The sequence below is a fragment of the Mugil cephalus genome, chromosome 20 (genome assembly GCF_022458985.1).
Source record: "Mugil cephalus isolate CIBA_MC_2020 chromosome 20, CIBA_Mcephalus_1.1, whole genome shotgun sequence".
In the NCBI taxonomy this organism is placed as follows: domain Eukaryota; kingdom Metazoa; phylum Chordata; class Actinopteri; order Mugiliformes; family Mugilidae; genus Mugil; species Mugil cephalus.
Window position 1 is genome coordinate 3,115,182 of NC_061789.1, and position 23,330 is coordinate 3,138,511.

The window sequence follows — 23,330 nt, forward strand, 5'->3', positions numbered from 1 at the left end:
CTGCAAGTTAAATGGAAGTGTTTTCTTGCCACCATTGCCTCCGTGTTTGCCCTTGTTGGCATTTTGGTCTCAGTCTCTGGAGTCTCTGAAGTGTCTTGAGACATTTTTTAATAGTTTCTGAACAACAACCAGAGCCTCAGTTGTCCAAGAAAGCCACACCAGAGAAATTTGTAGATAAGGTGATAGCCTCTGTTTTCTGGGATGTGAAGTGCTGCCGCTGGGAAATAAATGTTTCTATAGTTGCTAGATGCTCCACTACGTTCACCAGGTTCACCAGACTTGGGTCATAAAACTGAAATAATGAGCTGTAGGACTCTGCCAGTTGCTTCTTTGCAGTTTATTAAGACTTTGCAGCTCATTTAGCAGCGACACACTCGGGTGGGCTCTCTGTCGTTGACGTGAGGACACAGCTTCACCCACTCAGCCCCCCAGTACTGAGACACTAACACTGAGATATTAAAAGAGATGAACTCACTCGAATAAAACACAAAAGACTTTACAACGCAACACAACTACAGGCACATACTCAACATTTAAGTCAACATTCGTCAGCGTGCAGGCTAGATTGGACTCGTGATCATTGCTAAGACTAGATTGATTAAGACTTTATGTGATGTTAAAGACTTTGTTTCATAATTAAGACTTGTTAAAGCTCCTTTTTAAGACTTTCCTCTGAACATGTGTCTTCAGTCCAGGCGTCCACTGCAGGGCTGAATGGGTGCGTGTCGCTGTGGGATCACAAAGACATAAATAAGTAAACCCGTGTATGTGTTGAGGTGTGCACGCAGTGTTTGTGTTTAAATACCTGCAAGATGTGTGTGTTGGTTTATTTGCTGCTGTACTATTCTTCCTTTCCGCCACCGGAAGGTTTGGTGACCTGGACGATCTCCACCGAGGTGAAGCCCTTCGTGTTTGAAGCTCGATTCCTGGTCCTCATCTTGTTCAGAGCCATCTCAGCCATCTCTGCTCGCTCCTCGGCGTCGTCCAGCTCGTGGATGGTCTTCCTGTATTTGGACAGACTGGTGTTGGCCTGCTCCTCCTGTGGGGACACAAATTTGGTTATAGGTTGGTTGGTTAAACATTTCTTATATCTGTTGCCATTGCCAATTTTCAACATTATCTCAAGTTTTTCTTGATGTTCACTGAGACGTCTGCAAACCATAGAGACGCCTTTCAAAATGAACAGCTCCTTTGTTCTGCCGGTGGCACAACAGCATGGTAGCCAGAGTATTTACGTTATACAGAGACAATTCAAGGCTGCAGCTGCATTAGCTCCAGCTTTCTGTAACGTCTACATTCAAGCAACTGTACTTTATTTGACAGAGTAGTAACAAGGATTGAAAGGGGTCAGTGTCCGGACTGATCAAGGGGAGACAACTCGAGGCTGCAGCTGTGTTAGCTCCTTAGCATCGTATCTTCTTCTATTTAGTCAGGCTAGTATTTGTCTTAATAAAAGCGTGACATATATCTATAGTATGTCCTTTAACATGTCTAAGTTGTTGTTTGTGTATTCTCCTGCATCAAATACAATAATTTACAGAGAACTTTACTTTTTAGTCTCCATTCCAAGCTAGGCTAACCAGTAGCAAACATGAGATTTGTGTCAACCTACCAGACTTCAAAACTCTTTTAAAGTGTCTCCTCTATGATATTTAGACACACACTCACCAGCCACTTTTTTAGGTACACCTTGCTAGTAAAAGGTTGGACCCCCTTTTGCCTTCAGAATTGCCTTAATTTTTCGTGGCATACTTTCAACAACGTGTTGGAAACATTCCTCAGAGATTTTGTCCAGTCTGCCCATTCTCCTCTGACCTCTCACATCAACACATTTGTCCACACAACTGCCTCTCACTGGATATTTTGTCTTTTTTGGACCATTCTCTGTAAACCCTAGAGATGGTTGTGTATGAGAATCCCAGTAGATCATCAGTTTCTGAATGGTCTTCTTCCCCATTCTAATGCTCGGTTTGAACCTCGGCAAGTTGTCTCGATCACCTCTACATGGATAAATGCATTGAATTGCAGCCATGTGATTGGCTGATTAGCTATTTGTGTTAACAAACAATTGAACAGGTGTACCTAATAAAGTATAATGGTAGCAGGTTGTTGCTTCTACTCACAGCTTCTTCTATCTGTCGTTTGTAGGACTTGAGCTTGGTCTGGAGTTTCTCCACCAGCTCCTGCATGCGCTGATTGGTCTTGTGATCCTCCTCCGTCTGGAAGATCAGCTCCTTGAGTCGCCGCTCTCCCTTACGAAGGTTCTTCACTGTCTCCGTGTGGCGCTTCTGCTCCTGGTCCAGCTCGTTCTCCAGCTCCTTGATCTGGTTGATGGGAGGGATATGGAGAGGATGTGAATTGGATGTTGGAGGTAATGCTGTTTTCTGGTTTTATTCCCTCTATAGATCCAGCTCCTCACCCTTGTTTCCAGTTTCTGGATGGCGCGCTTTCCGGCTTTAAGCCCCAGCTGCTCGGCCTCCTCCAGCTTCACCGTGAGGTCTCTGAGGTTCTGTTCCTGGTTCTTCTTGACCTTCTCCAGGTGCAAGCTTCGCTCCTGCTCCTGTCGAAGCTCCTCGCACAGTCGCGTTGCCTGCAGGTAGAAATGCAAACAATTGCTGTACTTCATTCCCCCTAGAAATCCGCAAAACCTAAATATCGCAGTAAAAAATTGGTAATGGAAACACCTACATTTCTAAAAACCTTTTAATGCTCTCATGAGGTGGTTTTTAAGACATATTGATATAAAAGTTTGTCACAAAAGTGCAACGGAAACACTTTTTTGGCATTTTCCCATCACTGGAGATGACGCAGGGGGTCATGTGACCAGTTAATTCAATGGAAACACATACAAAGCGCAATTGAACTTTATGGACATTTCTGAAATATTGCTTTTATTTTGCAAAATAACTGTAATGGGAATGGATTTTATGGCCCTAATAGACAAGAGGGAAGCAATCCAGTGGAGAGAAGCCGAGGCTGCAGCTGCATTAGCCTTACAAGAGGACAAGCTTCACTTCAAAACTGCAAACTGACCTGTACAAGAATATTTTTTTATGTTACTCACATCGATCACAGCCTTCTTGGCTCTCTCGTCAGCAGAACGAAACTCTGAGATGAGCTCTTCATTCTCGCTGGACAGTCGGGCCAGGTCCGCCTCCATTTTTCTCTTCATGATCGTCAAGCTTTGGTTCTGGAGGGAGGTAAGTTTTGAATAAATAAGCGTTTAAGTCGAATGCGTACTATATTAATCCGTTCCTCTGTATGAGACGGACACCTACATGCATCGTGATCTCACTGAACCTCTCCGTTGTCTCCACCAGTTCCTGCTCGATTAGTTTGCGAGCTCTCTCCGACGCCTCCAGGCCTCCCCTCAACTCTTCCATCTCTCCTTGCATGAGGCAAAGACGGCGCTCCTGCAGACTGTACTTCTCCCTCAGTTCATCGTGGAGTCGGGCGTCCTCGTCCATCTGCACCTGCAGATCCTGGAGGAAGTTGTGGAGGTCAGTGGTCATTTTTGAAGTCTCCAGTATTTGTCACAGCAGTTGGACATTCATGACATTCCTACTTTGATCTGCTGCTGCAGCTTCTTGAGCGTTTTGACCAGCTCGGCGTTGTTCCTGTTGGCGTGCTCCAGCTGAACCTCCATCTCATTTAAGTCTCCCTCCATCTTCTTCTTCATCCTCATAGCCTCGGCGCGACCTTTGGCCTCCGCCTCCAGGCTGGCCTGCAGCGACTCCACTGCACGGGCGTGGTTCTTCCTAGATGCCACCACAGACACAGGTTGTCGTTGACACTTCATTGACATTCCACTCATGAGACGGGAGTTCATTGTGTTGCAAAGCTTTTCTCACCTGGTGACTTCAAACTCCTCTTCCTTCTCGTGGATCCTTCGGTCGATGTCGGCCTTGACTTGGGCGAGCTCCAGCTGGACACGTACCAGCTTACCTTCCTCCACCTTGAGACAAACATATATATATATATACAACTGAAGCAGAAGTCCCTCATATGACCTTCTTGTGTTGACTTTTCACATTGATCTGAATGTTTTGTGTACCTCAAGTGAAGTCTCGGCTTCCTCCAGGGCCATCTGCAGCTCCTCTCGCTCCACCTCCAGTTTCTTCTTGGACTTCTGAAGCTCGTGGACACTGCGTCCTCCTTCTCCAAGCTGGTCAACCAACTCCTTGATCTCATCTGAGAGCAGAGAAAACCCTTTTTTAACAACACCCCTCCAGTGCACCACAATATCTGGAGGAGCTAGAAGGCACCTGAGAGAATTTTGTTCTCCTTGCGGACGGTCTCGATATGATCCTGACTCTCTTCGTAGGCCGTCTTCAGCTTGTAGAGCTCCGTCATGTAGGAGCGACTCTCCTTCTGGCTGTTGTCCAGTTCCAGCTGCAGCTCCTCATTCTTTTGACTCCACTCGGCCGCGAGCTTGTCGAAAACCCTTTGCTTCTTATCAAGCGCTGCTGCCGCCGCATTGGACTAGACAAATGAATGCATGAGAAGGAAAGTCTCAGCTTAACCGTGAAGCATTTATTTGTTTGCATGTATATGTGTGTGTCACCAACCTTCTCTAAGTCTATGGTGAGGTCTTCGACCTCTCCCTGCAGCCTCTGCTTGACCTTCTCCAGGCTGGCGGCTCTGGCTTGGGCCGACTCCGCCGCCTCCTCAGCCTCCTGGAGACGCACTGTTAGTTTGCGCCTGAAGGAGAGACGAATATTTCTGAACTCTGCACGACCAATTTCTAAAAATCAGTTTTGAGAATGTCTTATCTGACTTACTTGGTCTCCTCCAGCTCCTCGGTGCGGTGGATGGCGTCCGTCTCATACTTGGTCCTCCAGGAGGTGACGTCGGCGTTGAGCTTGGACACGAGGCGCTGGAGCTCCCCGCGACCCTCCGACTCCTCCTCCAGCTGCTCCTTTAGGAGGGAGAGGTCATGTCGGGCGTTGGCCAGGGCCACCACTGCTGTGTTTCGACCCTACAGAGAAGAAGGGAGACGCCTTAGCTGCATATTAATCAGAGGTTTTATCATTTTTCTTAGAAGGCTTACATAAAGAAGGAGCTACGCACCTTATTCTCTTCGTCCACTTGTCTCTTGAGCTCGTCGATCTGCAAGGTGAGCGAAGCCTTCAGCCTGGTCACCTGAGTGAACTTACTCTGAATGTCCTCCAACTCCCGGCTCAGCTCGTTGTTCTCCGCTATGAAGAAGAGACAAAACCAAACCACAGCCATTAGTCATTAGTTAAATATTTGTAAGTAATAGTTTAAGCTGTTGAGTTGGTACTGCTGGCTGGTTTAGTCCAAAAGAAAGACCTCCAATCCTGTCATGGTGGAGAACTTTACTGCACAGCTTAACGTCAAAGCAGTTTAAAGACTTGCTAGGTTTTTGTCTACACAACAACTCCAGGTAATGTTGCTTAGCTAACGAATCTTATTTATTCTCCTGTCTGGCACCCAACAACTACATTTGCTAGCATGGCTAAAGGTGGCAGTCGTGTTTGGACCAAGCTTTTGACCAGATGTAAAAATAGATGAAATTGATTCCTGCTCAACCTCGGACTTCTCTAACCAAACCTGACCCATGAAGCTGAAGACCTCACCAGTCAGATGGATTTTGGTTGCGTTGAGCTCAGTCTGAGTGCGCTCCATCTCAGCCAGGCGAGCATTAGCTTCTGCCAGGTTGTCCTCCAGTTTATGGGCGTGGGCCTCAGAGTTCATCTGCAAACGTTAGCATGAGCATGAGAAGATGATGACAAAAGACTGCCAAAGATATTTCATCCAAGGAGCTTGTTCTCTTTTAAAAGAGTAGTGAGTAGTTGGGGTTTAATTGGGAACATCTATGGGTGTTGCACTTCAGAAACTCATGACTAGTGTTTTTTAATGGTCAGATACTTAGCTGTGATTGGAGAAGAACCCATTAATGTCCAGACAGACATAGATGTCTTTCCTCATTCTACCTTTAAACCAGTTTTATCTGGTCAGAAGCTACTTGGATATACTTTGACCTGCATGAGAATCTACACAGACAAGATCTCTAAGTTGTACCTTGGCTTTCTGAGTGACTTCAATGGTGAGGTTGAGGTCTTCGATCTCAGCCTTCATGCTCTGTTTGTCCTTCTCCAGTTTGACCCTGAGCCTGGTCAGATTCTCCAGCTGCTCTCCCAGCTCGGCCATCGCATCCGAGTGCTTCTTCCTCAGACCCGCCGCCGTAGCCTCGGATTGGAGCGCCGCCTCCTCCAGCTCCCGCCTCAGCTTCAGGAGGTCGGATTCCCGCTTCCTGTTCTGCTCAATCTGAAGGGGGTCATCCACAGGTGAGATAAGGCCGATGTTGTGGTAGAAACCGGCGCCGTGCCTTCAAATTTTTGAGTGACAGGTGTCAATTACACTCACCTGAGCGACGGTAGCTCCTCCCGCCTCCTCCAGCCTGTCACTGAGATCATCCAGGTCTCGCGACAACTCGGCTCTCTGCTTCTCCACCTAACAGAAAACCAACTTTACTCTCTGATATCACAGATTCAAGCATTTTTAAAATGATCAGATCAAATCCTGTTTTTTTGTAGGTATTAATTTTAGGTCAGCCATAAACCAAAACCACAAACTTGTCTTATTCTTACTCTTGAAGAAGAACCAAATTCAGGTGGCTTAATAAAATTTGAGAATTTAAGAGAATTATGGGCGTAATTATTGCGTAAAGACAAGACTTCATGAGAGCTCATTCGCCTTTTTAATGGATTTATTGATTTATGAATTTATTGAAATTTCAGAAATATCGCTTTATTTTGCAAGAAAGGTCAAGGAAAGACTTAATGAATCTACAGGGGTCAAACTTTACAATGTTTAAGATTGGATTGGGACTCAATATTAAAAGTTAAGTATCAGATCGAGGAGCAAAGACACTTGGATCAGGTCATCCCTATTATTTATTGTGTATTTAAGCAGGCTGTCTTATGAGACTGTCTGGTTGTTAGCGATTCAAAGTGTTTGTGTACCTTGGCTCTCATGGCTCGTTCAGCTTCCAGCTCCTCCTCCAGCTCCTCAATGCGGCCCTGAAACAAAAAGACAAAACCTCCTTACCAAAGATATTAATCCTAAATATAATAGTTGTTGAAATATTTGACTGGACTTTTTTTTTTCAACCATAATGTTTGGCTCCCTGTCAAATACTGTTCTAACTGTGGTCCATGGAGGGCTAACTGTTCTCATAGACTCTGATGTTAAGTTTTTTTTTTGTTCCGTTTTGTTTTTTCAGACTGCAGATGCTGCAGTGCAAACTAACAGAGGTCTTGCAGTAACTTCATTTTGTCTTATGTAACTTGTTTAGTTTCTTTTGAGCTCTGAGGCAAATATTTAGTCAGATTCAGGAACGTCCGAAAGCATTAGTCATGCTCTCCATGGAGCTGCTTGAGAAGGTAACAGATCATCTTACTGCATCTCACTATATAAATAAAACTGGCCTGAGTGAGAAGAGTATTAAAGCTATTAAGCTTATTGTATAATTAGAGCAGTGGTTGAATTCATTGCACAATAAGAGCACAAAAATCATATGAAACCATTTAAAATTCAAGATTTTCCATTTCAGCCATCGCTGCCATCTGGATCTGTGCTCCTCTAGCCAGATGAGTCAATTAGTAAACATTGATTCATGGAGGTGAAATGAGATGTCGGCGATTAGAAGAAACCTCGGGCCACAGACCTGATGCTCTTTGAGCTTGCGGCTGAGCATGGAGCTGAGGGCTTGTTCGTCCTCCAGCTTCGAGTTCATGTTGTTGATCTCGAAGTCTCTCCTGGACGAACACGCGACTGAGGAATCAGTATCTACTGGACCTAAAATCTGCTTTAATTGTGTTCGTTTCCTGTCTTACTTCTTGATGACGTCCTCCAGATCCAGCTTGGCATTCTCCATCTCGTTCAGGTTCTCGATGGTCATCTTCAGGTCCCCCTCCGCCTTCCTCCTCGCTTTCTCCACCTCCGCCCTGATCCTCTTCTCCTGCTCCCAGTTGTCCTCAAGCTTCACGACAACACAACAACTTAATACCTCAATCAATGCTAAGAGCTGAGTAGACGAACCGGGTTTCCTGTACGCACCTCGTTCACTTGGGCGTTGAGCTTGCTGTTGGTCTTGGTGAGATGGTTGACTTTGTCCTCTTCTGTTTGGAGATCCTCCAGAGTTTTCTTTTTAAATCATGAACACGTATCTTAGTTAAACCCAAAAACAGAAAATAGGCACTTTTATTAAATGCTTCGTCTACCTGTTGCAGTTCCTCTAGAGCTCTCTTTTCCTTCTGCAGCTTGGCAATGCTGTCGTCTCTCTGGCTCAAGTCACTCATCAGGGTTCGAACTTTAAAGTCAAGACCCTAAACGCACCAAAAAATAGACAAGAATCCAGTTGTAGCATTTAAACGTCTTACCAAATCACTCTATTAATCCAGAATCCTGGAGCTTAATCCTCTCTACCTGTTTCTCCTTCTCCGTCTTGGCCAGCGTGGACTCCAGAGACTCCAGGTCTGTCCTCAGGTCGGTCAGCTCCCCCTCCAGCTGCCTCTTCTGGCCATAGAGAGCGGAGGTGTTGCCTTCTTCTTCCTCCAGGCGCTCACGGAAGTCCTAAGTAGAGTCGGACAGTTTCTCTCACTTCAAACCATTTTAAAGAGATAATTTGCATCAAAGCGGGTGCATCGGCATGTGCATCGCTACCTGCAACGACTCCTCCAGGTGGACCTTTTGGTGCATCAGCTGGGTGCAGCGCTCCTCAGCATCGCCCAGCGTGTCCTGCTCCTGTGGACGCACAAAGACAAGAAATATAGGAAAAGAAAGTCGAAGCACTGGCTCTGATTTAGGAAGCATGGATCCAAAGCTCCTGAAAGCACCTACACAGACTTTTAACTGTCTAAGTAGCTTGAAATTACAAAAACAAGACACTTTTACAGTTTTAATCCTAAGAAGGATCCTTAAGAAGATTGGAAATACTGTCCGAATGTAGATAATAACTTTCCGGGTTTCAAGAGATTTTCTTTAGATAATGGGTTAATTTATCTCTTCGTCTCAAGAAAACAAGAAATATTTCTCAAGATTTTATTACAAGAACACAGCTTAGGCAGTTTGTGTGTTAAATGCGAAGAATTTAATCGATTACACCTGATTTTCACTGATTTTAACATCGATGAAATATCGGGTGTGTATCGTGGTTCAACCCTGTATCTTCAAACCCCGTCCCCTACTAGCAGTAAACTCCAGGACGCTGGAACTCAGTGTTAAGTCTTCTTGAGGTGCCGTGGGCCTAACTTAGCGAAACATCAGTGAAGACTTGGAAACCCCAATATGTGCCCCATACCGCCTACTACCGTTGGCTAGGCTAGTTAGCTGGTGTCTTGTTGGTTGCTAGCTGACTGTTAGCCCGCTGGTTGGTTTTCAGTTGAACTGGGCTTCTAAATGTGTTTTGTCTGGGATCTTATCCTGCGTAATAATGAAACAAGACTTTTCACTCCCCTGTTAAATTTTCTCCTTAAAATAATCTGTTACATTTACCCTCTCAGCTTTCTGGATTTGCTTTGTTAAAAGTTGTAAGAGGTTCAATTTAACCAACATCTCAGCCGGACGTGTTGTGTAAGATGTTCGTGCTTCTTACTGCAGCCAGCGCCAGGGCGAGGTCGTTCTTCTCCTGAGACAGAGTGACCATCTTCCCCTCCAGATCTTTGATCTTGCCCTCCAGTTCCTTGACCTTCTCCACCGCCGCCCTCAGCTCCTCCTCCTTAGCCTTGAACGTCTCCTCCTGACGCGCCACCATCAGCAGCGGCTTCACCTGAAGGCAAATGAAATATGAAACTATGAATGTGGTCATGATGACGATTAATCAGAAAGAAGAAGGGGAAGTTTTACCTTCGTGTAGAGTTTCCACCAGCCCCAGAACCGTAACTGAAGGAACTTCCTCACGTTACGCTGGATAGCCATCAGAGCAATTCTGCACAAACACAAGAATACTTTTGGTAAATGAAAAAGCCTTCAGACCTGATCAGTCGCACACACACACACTGACCGTCGGTCGACCATTTTCTTAAACTCGATCCTCATTAGACTTCCTCTGAGCTGAGCCTGCAGCATGGTGATGATCTTTGCCAGTCGCTCGTCACGCATGTCCTCCAGCTTCGCCAGGACGCCTGCACGGAAAAACACCTGGCAAGGAGGAGAAGAAGAAGAAATAGAAGGAGGAGGAGGAGGTTCGGGTTTATAGTACATTTCTACAACAAAGCTGAAACAAAGACAGCTGGATGAAATGTCCTCAAGAAACCCAACAAGTCACATTGTCCTTGTTTCATCTTTGTTTAGCTTTGGTTTTTTATAAAATATAATGCATCAAATATCCAATACTTGATACTTTTTCCAATGGAAAACCAATTATTTCTAGTTTTCTGGAAGTATTATGAGAATATGTATATTTTGTTTTGGTGCACCTTGCTGTGGCCAATGCGGTACTCCATGTTATCCAGGCCGACAGAACTGAGGAGGAGCTCAGAGGCCTTCTTGTTGTCAACGAATCCCTTGGGGATGACGTTGGGGTTGAGGATGTAGTACCTGAGGTATGAGGAAAGAAATAAATTATTGAGTAACTGAGTTGGGCTTCGCTTCCTTGGCCTGGATGGAGGCATCGGACAAACCTCTGTTTGAATTCTGGGTACTGTAGTCTGTTGGGGAATCCTTTCCTGCAGATACGAATTCCCTCCAGCACTCCGTTACAGGCTAACTGGTGCAGAATGAGATGGTTGTCCGTCACACCTTCACGACATGGAAGAGACATAATGTAGTTACTAATACCAGAACAGAATTCAATACTTTCACAATTAGGACTGAAACAAGCTCCTCCAATTACAGGTGATGATCTCCACTCCAAAGATGTTCCTGATAAAATCTTTAACCCAAGAAACCCAACAAGTCCAGTTGCATTTTTTCCAACTTTATTTTCTGGAGATGTTGGCACTATTCTGAGAATACTCCTTCTTTGAACAGGGGAAGTGGACCAAGACAACACTTATTATCCACTTAGTTTCACCTTGAGTCTTTCTAGTTGCTAGAGAACCACAGGACACCACAGAAGAGTTAATCTGAACAACATCCTCTAATGCAGGTGATGTTCCTGACAAAACTCTACAAGTCTAGTTGCCTTTTGCTTGATTTGTGGGTATAATCTGGTTTAGATGATTGAGAATCTTCAAAAATATGTTGTGTACCAGATATTTCACTGTCTGAGGTTGAATACGTGCTAAATACATGATAAAAAAGGAACCAAAAACCTGTGGATGTTTCTTCATTTCTAAAGGACTTGGGAGGAGTCTATATAAACCTAGGGTCTGGTAACAACCAGATCCTCTACCTGTAGTTAGAGAAAACTGTTTTACTGTTTTGATCTACGTTCTCCTTCCTCAAAGACCGACTGACCTGACTTCTTGAACTCATTGGGAACAATGCAGCGGACAAAATGAGGAGCAGTGCTTCGCAGGGTGCTCATCAGCTTGTTGAGTTGCTCCTGCACAAAAAAAACAAAAAAACAAGTGAGTTCAAGAGAGAGTGTCCTACTTCTATTACAACCCTGCCCTGCCCTACCCTACCCTACCCTGTAGAAGTTGGAGACGGTTTGAAAGGAAGAGCCTTTCTTCTGTTTCTTGGTTCCTGCAGCAGCCTCCTCCTCTTTGAAGAGCAAGGCCAGCAGAGGCATGGACGACTTCTGGAAGAGTCCCACCACCGTCTCATTTAGAGGGTCCTTGTTCTTCTCCAGCCAGCCGGCGATGTTGTAGCCCACCTGTGAGAGGTAGAGGACTTTATGTACTATTGAAGCTTTGGTGAAGGGTCAGAGGAAGGTCACGTTCGGTTTCCTGTCTTGAATAGAGGGCTGATACTGTATCTCCTCCCCTGATTTTCCACAATTCATTCTCAATTTCAAGATCGTCTCTTGTGCAACCCTCTTCCTCTAGACTCCTGGGGCTCCGTGATAAAGTCCGTCTAAGTCTACTACACATTCAGATTTCAAATGCTTGTACAGTAGTGAAGTACTCACAGTGCCGGCATAGTGCACCAGCTCAAAGTGAGCCTCAGGTCCTTTCTTCCCCCCTTTTGGCTTGAGGAAGTTGGAGGACTTGCCCAGGTGGTTGTCGTACAGAGCGGATTTGAAGGTTACGTCCGTCGCCTTTGGGAAAACGCACTGCTCCTCCAGGATGGAGAATACCCCCATCGGCTGGAGAGAGAAAAGAGACGTCAAGGTGGTGGAAAGAAACTGCAGTGAATGTGCACAGTGTTCACGAGAGTGTACACGTTACCCTCTCCAGCAGGTCGATGCAGGCCTGCAGGTCGAGGCCGAAGTCTATGAAAACCCAGTCGATTCCCTCCTTCTTGTACTCCTCCTGCTCCAGCACGAACATGTGGTGGTTGAAGAACTGCTGCAGCTTCTCATTAGTGAAGTTGATGCACAGCTGTTCGAAGCTGTTGTACTGGAGACAAAAAGTAAACACATGGATTATGTGAGAGGAGAAGACAAGGCTGGGAAAGATCTACTGGATCAATCGGATCATTTGAATGAGCTTTAGGTGGAATTAAGGTAAAGTTTGATGCAAATTCATGGAAAATAAACAGAATTTTTCTTGTACTACATCTTATCTAGCTTGGCTTCTATAACAGTGGTGTCAAACTCCGGCTGGCCGCTTTTGGCCCCTGGGCCATATGTTTGATACCTGAGTTCTCATGAATGTTGGTAACCTGCAAGCCAGACTAACTTCCTCAGCTCACAAATGTTTTGAAGGTTTGTCTGGATGCTCTCCGTTGGTGACTGATTATGCTCCTACTGGGCTGACCTCTGGTGGCTATTTGAAGAACTGCAGCTTGTTTAACTTAATTTGATACTTTAATTATTGCTTGGTAGTCTTTTTCTGCAAAGAAAACATTCAGCTGACCGCTGTAAACTCTGGGGTTGAAAAACACATCTGCAGTACCCATATATCGCCATAGGTGGCGCCAAAGTGAACGAAACACACAACTTAATGTGCATGTGTGGAGTCATACAAGAGTGTGCAACTTCGCAAAAAAACTATGCTTAAAAGAAGCACCAAAGAACTGAGTCTGGTAACACGCCCGGCTAAAAATCAAGAATCTATCCAAATCTCACCTCAAATATCTCGAACCCTGCAATGTCCAGCACTCCTATGAAGTACTGCCGCTGCATCTTGGTGTCCAGAGTCTTGTTGATGCGGGTCACCATCCACTTGAACATGCGGTCGTAGATGGCTTTTGCCAGAGCGCCGATGGAGAACACGCACTGGTCCTGGTTCTGACCTGAAACGTTGAGGACAAACACTCAACTGCTGATTTTAAACACACAAAATAGGCTCGTTAAGTTATTGAGTCATAATTACCTTTGGTCACAAACTCGTTGCCAACCTTGACGCGAGGCCGTGTTATGCCCTTCTGCAGCTCCCCAGAGTTGATGGCCATGAGGTGGGCGACTTTATCAGCAACTTCAGGAACAAGAAATCACTTATGTTATTTTAATACATGCTAAATCTTGGCCAATTAAAGTAAAAACCAATTAAAAAAATGTCAAAATGATAGGGAGCAAGGTGGACTCTTTGTACCCTCAGTGGTGTCCACATCAGCCTGCTCCTCTCTGGGCTTCTGTTTGAATTTCATGTTTCCGAAGTGCATTATGCCTCCGGTCAGCTTGTAAACGCTCATCTTCTCCTCAGGAGTGAAGCCCAGGACGTCAAAGGCCTCCTGTGCAGAAACACACACAAAAAAAGAGGCGTCTTTAAGTTTTATTTCAGCCTCCACAAAGATCTAAATCCATTTAAAATCAGACTCACATCAGTGAGCTGCAGCTCCTCCCCGTCGTCCATGTTTTCCACGTTGGTGACTCCCTGACACACCCACACATATTGTTTGGGGTCTGGGCTCAGCAGTAGCGCCTCTGGGAAACACAGTATTAATATGAATTTTGTTAATATTAAAGTACCCATTAACTGAAATGCATTCTGAATTTTTTTTTTCTCAGAACTCAGGAAAAAGTCAGAATTCTTAGAAAAAAGTCAGAATTCTGAGAAAGTAAATCAGAATTTTGATCTATTTTCTCAGAATACTGAGTTTAATCTCAGAATTCTGAATTTAATCACAAAATTCTGACTGAGTTAAAAAGTCAGAATTCTGAGGTTAACTTCAGAGAAGAATTCTGAGAAGACTTTTTTTCTCAGAATTCTGATTGGGAAAAAAGAAGAAGAAAAATTCTGAATTCTGAGAAAAAAGTCAGAATTCTGAGAAAGTTTATCAGATTTTGATCTGCTTTCTCAGAATTCTGTCTGGGGAAAAAAAGTAAGAATTCTGAGAAAAACAAAAGTCAGAATTCTGAGAAAAAAATTCAGAATTCTGAGATTCTAAAAAAAAAAAAATTTTTTTGCAACTACTACTACTAACTAACTATAATTATTTTATTTATTTATTTTATAGTTTCCTTAATCCTCTTCTGTACAAAAATGGCTTTACAATTAGTTTTGTTAAGTCTGAACTATTACATCTTAATTTTAAAAGTTCTAATCATTTTCTATTAATTAATTAATTTACATTTAGGATTCATTCATCCATTATTTTTATTATTTTCTTTCACCATGTTTCAGTTGTTTGTCCATTTTTTTTTTTTTTTTAGTTAAAACTTTCTGTTTTCTCGCTTTGTAACGTCTCTACCGACACAACATATGATGCTGTGTGATGTTCATATGAATGTTAAATGTTAGCACCGATCTCCATTGGTCTCACCCATGAGTTCTGGCTTCCTTCCAGACAGTAGCTGGTAGAATATGTGATATCCTCTCTCAGCAGCCTGCTGGGAAATCACTCTTGATTTCTCCAGCAGATCTAAAATGACAGACACACCCAGACATTTTATAGAGATCCATTTATCTTAATTATTATCACCTCACACTTACGTTACTAAGGTCCACTGATACTGTTGAAGTAATAAAAGAATAAATCCACTCACAGGTTTCAATGTCAGCACCAGCCAGCTTAGCTGTCGGTCCAAAGTGGATGCGAATAAACTTTCCCTAAAAAAGACAGACAATGACATTTTAAGGTATTTCTTTCTGTCTTTTTTTTTTTAAAAAAAATAGCTGTTTAATTTAATTATTCCAGGAGGTGTTGATTGAAGAAAATGTTTGAGTTCCTACAAAGCGCGAGGAGTTGTTGTTCCTGATGGTTTTTGCATTCCCAAATGCCTCCAGCACCGGGTTAGCCTGAATGATCTGGTCCTCCAGCGAGCCCTGAAACAACAACAAGACTTTATTTAAGATGAGGCTCCCTTTAGACCTCACATTAGTTCCAGGCCATCTGATAACATGTGGCCAGCTTTAAGTAGCTGTGTTCACACCTGATGTTAAAGTGCAGCCAGTGTTTAAGATCTGATCTCAGTTTGTCTGGATGTAAAAATAAACATCAGCCACTGTAAGTGGTGTAGTGTGTCATGACTTGGGGAGATGATATATATTTTGGAACAAGGTGTAACGTCTCTTTCATTCTTCCCACCTCTAGTTTTAATGCATTTTATATTGTAATTGCATGTTTTATGTGTTCAGCATTTTTTATTACCTACTGCTGCTGGCTAGGCTAATTAGCTGGTGTTTTCTAGTATTTTACTTCCGTGGCCTGGCTAATTAGCTGGAGTCTGATAGTATTTTATTTCTGATCCTAGCAGAAGGGAACGAACGGTGTTGTTTGAAGTGTAGTCGCATGCCTCACCACCTCTCATTACCTCCTGCTGTGGACTAGGCTATGTAGCTGGTGTCTGGTTGGATCTTATTTCTGATATTCGCAGAAGAGAGAGATGTTTGGTTGAAGTGTATTCGCATGTCCCATCATCTCTATTACCTACTGCTGCTGGCTAGGCTAGTTAGTAGCTGACTGCTCTCCGGTTGGACTGTGCTTCTAAAGGAGTTTTGCCTCAGAGCATAGCATAATGGATTGTAACATTTCACCCTGTGTAATAATGAATATTTTTAGGAAGTATGCTGACTAATATCTGGTAGGGGGACTACCAATGCATCTACATTTTCTTTATTTTTTCCAAAAGGAGTGTTCATTGATGTGCTTAAATAAATAAATAAAAAATAAAATAAAATAATTTATTTATTTATTGATCTCCAACCGGATGTAAGTTATTTAAGAAACCTGCACAAAATTCATCTTATAACTGAACCCTGAAAACGTCCATGCTAATGGACTCACTGAGGCGAGTAATGTCACCTCAGTGTGACGTATGAAGCACAGATAGAGTAAAGACACCAACCATTATTGAAGATAAATGTTCAAGAAGGAGATAAATGTTGCTCTTTAGTTATCAGCTACAAGGCCAGAATCTTTTAAAAGGCTCAAAACATTTTACAGATTCAAATACCTTTAGTCCCACATTTGTTTATATCAGGTCTATATCCTATCATTTCTACTAGTGGTTGAATGAATGAGTTAAACTCCTCTTCTGCTATATAGGTAGTCTTTATTGGGACCCAGGACTCACTGTGTGTTCATAGTAACGTAGGAATGAGGTCAAATGTGTCCCAGACCACCTCAGATAAGCGTCTGAACAGGACAACACTTGTTAATCCATTCACAAGAACACAAACTAACCTTGGAGTCTGAGGCTTTGCTCCCAGAAGCTCCAACGTTGGCGAAGTACTGGATAACCTTCTTAGTGTTCTCAGTCTTGCCAGCACCGGATTCTCCACTTGATGACGAAGAAGCACCAGAAACAAATGAGTTAATCAGTCAGTACATTTACAAACACAGATTAATGGAGCTATGCTCAAAGTTTGACTTTCTGAATGTGGCCCTTGTCCCAGTTTACATCCAATAACTGACGGGAACATGTCCTCCTCCTCCACACCAGGTGGCGATATGCGTCTTTTTAGTGGGTTAATACAGCGGCCTTTCTGGTTGACGTTCACCTTCATGCAGCAAACCAACATTTTAAACAACAACCAGATGGATAATAGTGTGCTACTTCAGGTGCAGATAGATGGCGCTATCCCTCAGGCGGTTCTTCTACCGGCTCTGTTTATCTTCTTCTTCTGTGACCAGCTTTCTTGTATGTTTTTGTTCCTGAGGTCATTCGCAAGCGTCACCCTTCAGGTCTGAGCGATGAATCCCATGTGAAAGTGCAAAAAAAACTGCAGTTCATCGAGTGGCCACTAGAGGCTTCAAAATGGAACCATGTTCAAAAGCCCAACTTTACAGCGTGGTACAAAAAATTATTTTTGTTTATTACAATATTCCTGACAACTGTACGTGGGAGGGGATTTCATTATTTATTTATTTTTTATTAATGTTTAAAATTCTGCATAATTAAGGGCGTTTCCACTCTGATTGACAGATGGTAGCCAGAGCTAACAGGTAGCATCCATATTTGGAATATCTGAGTGTGGGCGGAATAAAGCTCATCCAACATGGTGACTGCGGGCTCCGCCTACTTTGGGCTTCTTTTTCGAAGTTCAGAATCCAGTGGGTGACGTCACAATGGGTTTGTCTGTAGTTTATATGTAGTCAATGGTCATACGCCAACGCAGCAGTTGTGGAGCATGCGCACGCACATTGTCCAGTTAAAGTGCAGATTTTAGTCGGAGTAACTTGTTTACGTGAATTGAAGTTGTCCAGTTAAAGTCGGATTAAGGCAATAATTCTTTTTTTTTCACGTGCATGTAAACATACTGATTGTGAGAAATCCATTTTATGGGGAATACATGATTTGCTCTTACGTGATCAGCATAGACTGGTTCTCGTGCTCTGAGGAAGAAGAAGAAGAAGAAGAAGAAGAAGAAGAAGAAGAAGAAGAAGAAGAAGAAGACACAGCGTGAGATCAGATGGTAATTGCTGCTGAGTTGCGTGTGATGTCGACGTCCTCCGTCAGCACACCGGCAGCTGCCAGCTTCTTCTCCCCCGACGCCACATAATGGCTTCAAAGTATTTTTCTACTCCCCAAACAAATCATCTCGCGGCATGTTGATTACAGACCTCCAGCAACTGCCCTCCTCCCTCATATAACTGTCTGACAACCATCGAACAACTCCCCTCCCCTCCATCCTCCCTCCCCTTCCCCTCCACGGCCTGTAACTGATTTAATGAAGCTTTAATTCTCCCCTGGATTCTTTTATTATCTCATCTCACCCATCAGCATGTCGTGGTAGGCGTTGTCAGAGATGGAGAAGAGGTGAGGAGGGACTTCGTTGCGTTTCTTCCCCTTGTACATCTGGGCCACCTTGGGCCCGTAGATAGGAAGCCACTTGTACGGGTTGATGGTCACACAGAAGAGGCCCGAGTAGGTCTGGAAGCAAAAAAGAAGCATGTGATTCTAACTTCTACACAATTTCTTCTCTATTTTATCTATTTTCCACTGTAGTTTTGATTCTTATTTGATGATAGATTGTCTCTCTTTCTGAGAATGTGTTTTAAACATTTAGTATTTAATTTCCATAGTTAGAAGTAAGAAACAGCTCTGAAAATAGTGGGCCATGTCTTTTATTTTCAGGTTTTTCAAAAAACACACATAACTGAAGCAAATATTGAATTATAATATGACTAAGGCCATTATTTTTGCTAACTTTACACTGAGACACTTTGGCTAAATGTTTTGTTTACTGTATATTTCATGTAAATTGTACTGTACATTTTTTTGTAAAATTTTACTTCTATCTCATTCAAAAGTCTCAAAGGTTTCGCGTTTCAATTTATTGACTAGTAAGAGTGCTTAAATACATTTCCCATAATGCAACCGTTAGCATTATTCATTACAACGTCCTAGACTGGTTAATGTACTGAAAATGAATTTTCTTTTAGCCAAGATTCAGTCTTAATTATGACGGCAGCAATTTTAGATTGAAAATCTATTTAAATATGAAAAAGTTGATTTAATTTAGTTAATTTATTATCATTTTATTGTACTATTTCTTTGGTAACAGGTGACCTACCTTTCTCAGAATGAGTTTTAGTAGATGGTGAAAATTAAAGTATCCTAAATGTCTCATATTAAATTCATTAGTACCTCCTCACCATGGAGTTTGATGTGTTATTTGCTATAAAGTGGCTTTGGTTGGTTCCATTTGCATGTTGAGTTTATTTTTTCCTCTGGATCAGTTGAATGACGTTCAGTTATGAAATCCAGACTCTTAAACTGATAAGATTTGATAAGACATGCCCCACACAGTGAAAACCCCATAGGTTTTTGTTCTAGACGTCCTAAAGTCAAGGTGCTCTGGGCCAGAAAACTCTGATCTTGGGTTCTTTCGTGGCTTACATATATCCTCATGCTGACGTAGCGGCTGCGCAGGTTTTCCAAGACGCTGGCCTCGTTGAGGAAGGTGAGGTTGGCCATGTCGCTGGCTTGGTAGAACTTAGGAGGGTTCATCTGCTGGACGTCGTCCTTCTTCACCGTCACCGTCTGATCGGAGGAGGAGGAGGATGGAGGTCGGATTAATCTCACGACGAACGTTATTCGTGTCAGAAATAGTCTGAGAGTCTTACCGTGTTCTTGGTTGTCTTCACGACGACTTGGTCGCCGCTTTCGGACTCAATCTCCCCAGCGATAAAAGCCTCCTTGTCGTCTTTGACCCAGCAGGAGCGCTTGATGTCGTATGGTTTATTGATGGCGTCCAAGCGCTCCTTCTCTGTGGGAACCAGGAACGGCATGGGATCCACATCGTCCCCGCACTCCCCTTTGTACGCACCTGGCATGGTTGCTACTACCAAAGACCACCAACCAATGGACCAACTCGTTCACTGTTGCTGAAGGAGAAAGCAAAATAATTAAAAGAGTCCACAAGGTCCCTAACCGTAACCCTAACTCAGATACTCACCAATGCAGGAGGCAGGTTCAGGCAGGACTATGGGTGCATGTGATGAGGCAGTGCTGTTATATATCAGGTCTTTCTCCTTCCTCATATGGTCACAACTCTAAAATCAGCCTTAGGTCTAGCTGAGACTCCGGCTGATCTGTCTGGTGGAGGCGGCGGCTGCGGGATTTGGGAATTCTTCGTTCTGCCTCGGCCCATTTAGGGTTTCCCTGGTAGGCCATCAATCAGGATGAGCCCATCTGCTCTCCTCACCCCATCGGTTCTGTCCATCTACTCCATCCTCCCCTCCCCTCCACGCCTCTGCTCTTTGAAACTCCCTCACCGGTTAGGATGAGTAAGTCGTCTTAAAATGAAACTGCTTAGAGAATCTTCTAAAGAAAGAAAGAAATATTCAGATATAATGAGCTTTTAAAGGATTTTTGCGGATAAATCAACAGTTTCTGTGATTTATTGTCCTTCTTTTAGAGTAGAAGCATCACGTTTGTCGACCAGAATGAAGTTTTGTTGGACTTCCAAAGAATATATGGTCTGCTTCGGTTTTCCTTGGAACTAAAGCAGCTGTTAGTCTTATTTCCCAAAGGAGCGGGCCACTAATTTATAGGGAATGACACTAATTGCACAGATAAAGACACAACAAACCAGGCTCATTAGAGTTAATGGCTTATTTTCCCACTTCTTTGACTTCCTAAGAAAACTTATGTGTATTTACTCGACTGTCTAGACCTTATTCTTTTTATTTTTATCACATATTTGGCTGCCTAATAGAATTTCTTAGCTCCTCTGTACCGATAATGATGTTGTTTTGATGAAGTGTGCGTCCATGTAGGCGATATTACTGAGTCTATGGTTGGACATATGTCGGGTTTGTTGGTGGTAGTGGTAGTAATTGGGGCCATAATCGTACTAACAGCTGGACATGATCGTTTTGGGAGGGTTGGACTAATTTGTGTGCGTGCACCTGTGGTGGCGCTGACATACTTAGACATTCAAATACAACTGGGACAGATGTAGCAGAGGAACAAGATGCTAAAGATAAAAACAACAAGACGTCAAAACCATTATTTCCAGTTGGAGTTACAAACTTGTGTCAGATCAACAGACGGATAAAAAGTTGGAGCTCAACAACAAGCCTGGCTTCTGGAAGTGCGCGAGCCCATTTCGCTGCTCATGTGGATTTACTTCATCCTGTAAACAAGCTGGTGAGAGGAGCCATTGTTCCTTCAGCTAATGCTACAGCCGTGCAGCTAAAGAGCCAAATCCCACCGGCCGTAATCCACCGTTCGCCCAGATTACTTTTCAGCCTGGAACCAGTGTTTCAGTCTAGTTCCTTAAAGTGTATCAGATAATAGAGCGATACATCCACTTGAAGTCACGTCTGAATTCTTGGGTGATTCTTGGGCGATAACCAAATAGCTCCAACTCCCCCCCAGGCTAGACACTCAGTTCCAGCTCAACAACAAGTGCGAGGACAAAAAGACCAACCTTGAGCTCTGTGGATCAAAGGACCCTGTTCAGACCCTGAATTAATCACATTAAAAAGCATCTCCAGACCGCACTTGAGATCTGTTTTTATGTGTATGTACTGGCCACTTTATTAGGTACACCTGTTCAATTGCTTATTGCTTGTTGCTTGTTAACACAAATAGCTAATCAGCCAATTGCGTGGCTGCGATTCAGTGCATTTATTCATGTAGAGGTGATCAAGACAACTTGCTGAAGTTCAAACCGAGCATCAGAATGAGGAAGAAAGAAAGTGACTCTGAACGTGGTCTGGTTGTTGGTCTGAGTATTTAAGAAACTGCTGATCTACTGGGATTTTCATCCATCTCTAGGGTTTAACAGAGAATGGTCCCAAAAAGATAAAATATCCAGTGAGGGGCAGTTGTTGATGTGAGAGGTCAGAGGAGAATGGGCAGACTGGTTGGAGATGATAGAAAGGCAACAGTAACTCAAATAACCACTGGTTCCAACCAAGGAATGTAGAATACCATCTCTGAACGCACAACACGTCCAACCTTGAAGAAGATGAGCTACAGTATTGTTGCTGACCATGTCCATCCCTTTATGACCAGTGGACCATCTTCTGATGGCTACTTCCAGCAGGATAATGCACCATGTCACAAAGCTCATATCATCTCAAACTGGTTTCTGGAACATGACAATGAATTCACTGAACTCCAATGGCCTCCACAGTCACCAGATCTCAATCCAATAGAGGAACCTTTAGGATGTGGTGGAACGGAAGATTCTCTTCATAGATGTGATCAAATATCAGCTGTGTGATGTTATCATGTCAATATGGACCAAAATCTCTGAGGAATGTTTCCAACACCTTGTTGAAAGTATGACACCAACAATTAAGGTGGTTCTGAAGGAAAAAGGGGGTCTAACATCCTACTAGCAAGGTGTACCTAATAAAGTGGCCAGTGAGTGTAATTTGAGCTGCTTTCTCTAATGGACCTCTACCCACCGCTGGATCAGAACAGCTGGTTGTTGACTTGGGGACATGATCCAGATGTTGGAACAAGATGTAGAGTCTCTTTCTTTCACCGCAACCACACACGTCTAGTTCTTCTTTATTTATTGATCTCAGCGTTTTGTAAAAACAGAAACACACACAGTGTACTCATATTTGATTTATTTCGTGTTTAGTTAGTTAACAACCACAGGGATACGGCATTTTAAAAGGCTCCCACTTACATGGCTTTAGTCTTTTCTATATATCTTTGTATATTTTATATATTTTTTTATATACAGTACTGTGCAAAAGTTTTAGGCAGGTGTAGGAAAAATGCTGTAAACTAAGAATGTTTTCAAAAGTATAAATAATGATTTTTTATTTTATTTTATTTTATTTTTTTGGTTTTTATCAATTTACAAAATGCAAAGTGAGCAAACAAAAGTAGAATCTAAGTCACATCAATATCTGGTTTTATTACCCTTTGCCTTCAAATCAGAACCAGTCCTAATAGGTTAATTTGGACAAAGTCGGAGATTTAGTAGGATCATAGACACAGTGGTCATCAGCTCAGAACTGTCACAAACCAGTGGGACCCAGGTTCACCCATCTACTGTCTGGAGAAGTCTGACTAGAAGTGGTCTTCATGGAAGAGTTGCAGCCAAAAATCCACCCCTCTGACATGGAAACAAGGCCAAGAAACTCAACTATGCATGAAAACACAGGAACCGGGGTCCGGAAAATGGCAGCCGGTGATCTGGACTGATGAGTCAACATTTTAAATATTTGGCTGTAGGAGAAGACAGTTTATTCACTGAAGGGCTGGAGAGAGATACAATAATGAGTGTCTGCAGGCAACAGTGAAGCATGGGGGAGGCTCCTGGAAAGTTTGGGGCTGGTGGATTTGGTCAAGATTAATGGTCCAAAGTGCTGAGAAATACAGGCAGATACTTATCCATCATCAGTACCATCGGGGAGGAATATGATTGCCGTTTGAACAACCTACCAGCAGA

The 23,330-nt window shown here is 43.2% G+C and overlaps 1 protein-coding gene across 1 annotated transcript; it reads right to left on the reverse strand.

Annotated features, from left to right (window-relative positions):
* Positions 1-322: 322 nt before the first annotated feature.
* Positions 323-20,117, reverse strand: LOC124997327 (myosin-16-like). Its single transcript, XM_047570945.1, has 45 exons — positions 19,863-20,117; positions 19,531-19,791; positions 19,304-19,447; positions 18,178-18,334; positions 17,769-17,796; positions 16,645-16,741; positions 15,192-15,284; positions 15,005-15,068; positions 14,782-14,880; positions 13,839-13,942; positions 13,611-13,749; positions 13,392-13,493; positions 13,145-13,311; positions 12,303-12,473; positions 12,044-12,220; positions 11,603-11,788; positions 11,428-11,515; positions 10,650-10,767; positions 10,446-10,566; positions 10,031-10,167; positions 9,874-9,955; positions 9,623-9,796; positions 8,692-8,772; positions 8,455-8,601; positions 8,250-8,354; positions 8,086-8,172; positions 7,863-8,008; positions 7,694-7,784; positions 6,990-7,046; positions 6,391-6,477; positions 6,046-6,291; positions 5,601-5,718; positions 5,071-5,198; positions 4,782-4,978; positions 4,569-4,701; positions 4,266-4,482; positions 4,055-4,191; positions 3,852-3,955; positions 3,566-3,758; positions 3,279-3,482; positions 3,065-3,190; positions 2,420-2,590; positions 2,124-2,324; positions 806-1,039; positions 323-728 (listed from the first exon to the last, which is right to left on the reverse strand). Exons 2-44 carry the CDS (start codon positions 19,738-19,740, stop codon positions 842-844), a joined length of 5,832 nt encoding a protein of 1,943 aa, XP_047426901.1. The 5' UTR covers positions 19,741-19,791; positions 19,863-20,117; the 3' UTR covers positions 323-728; positions 806-841.
* Between the last annotated feature and the right edge of the window lie 3,213 nt (positions 20,118-23,330).

Excerpts from the sequence above, each read along its gene's own strand:
- LOC124997327 (XM_047570945.1), bottom strand. The coding sequence starts at position 19,740 with ATGCCAGGTGCGTACAAAGGGGAGTGCGGGGACGATGTGGATCCCATG. Across the intron at positions 15,285-16,644 it reads GCAAAGCCTCAGACTCCAAG|GGCTCGCTGGAGGACCAGAT; the intron begins GTTAGTTTGTGT and ends TTGTTGTTTCAG. Across the intron at positions 8,173-8,249 it reads CTCTAGAGGAACTGCAACAG|AAAACTCTGGAGGATCTCCA; the intron begins GTAGACGAAGCA and ends TGATTTAAAAAG.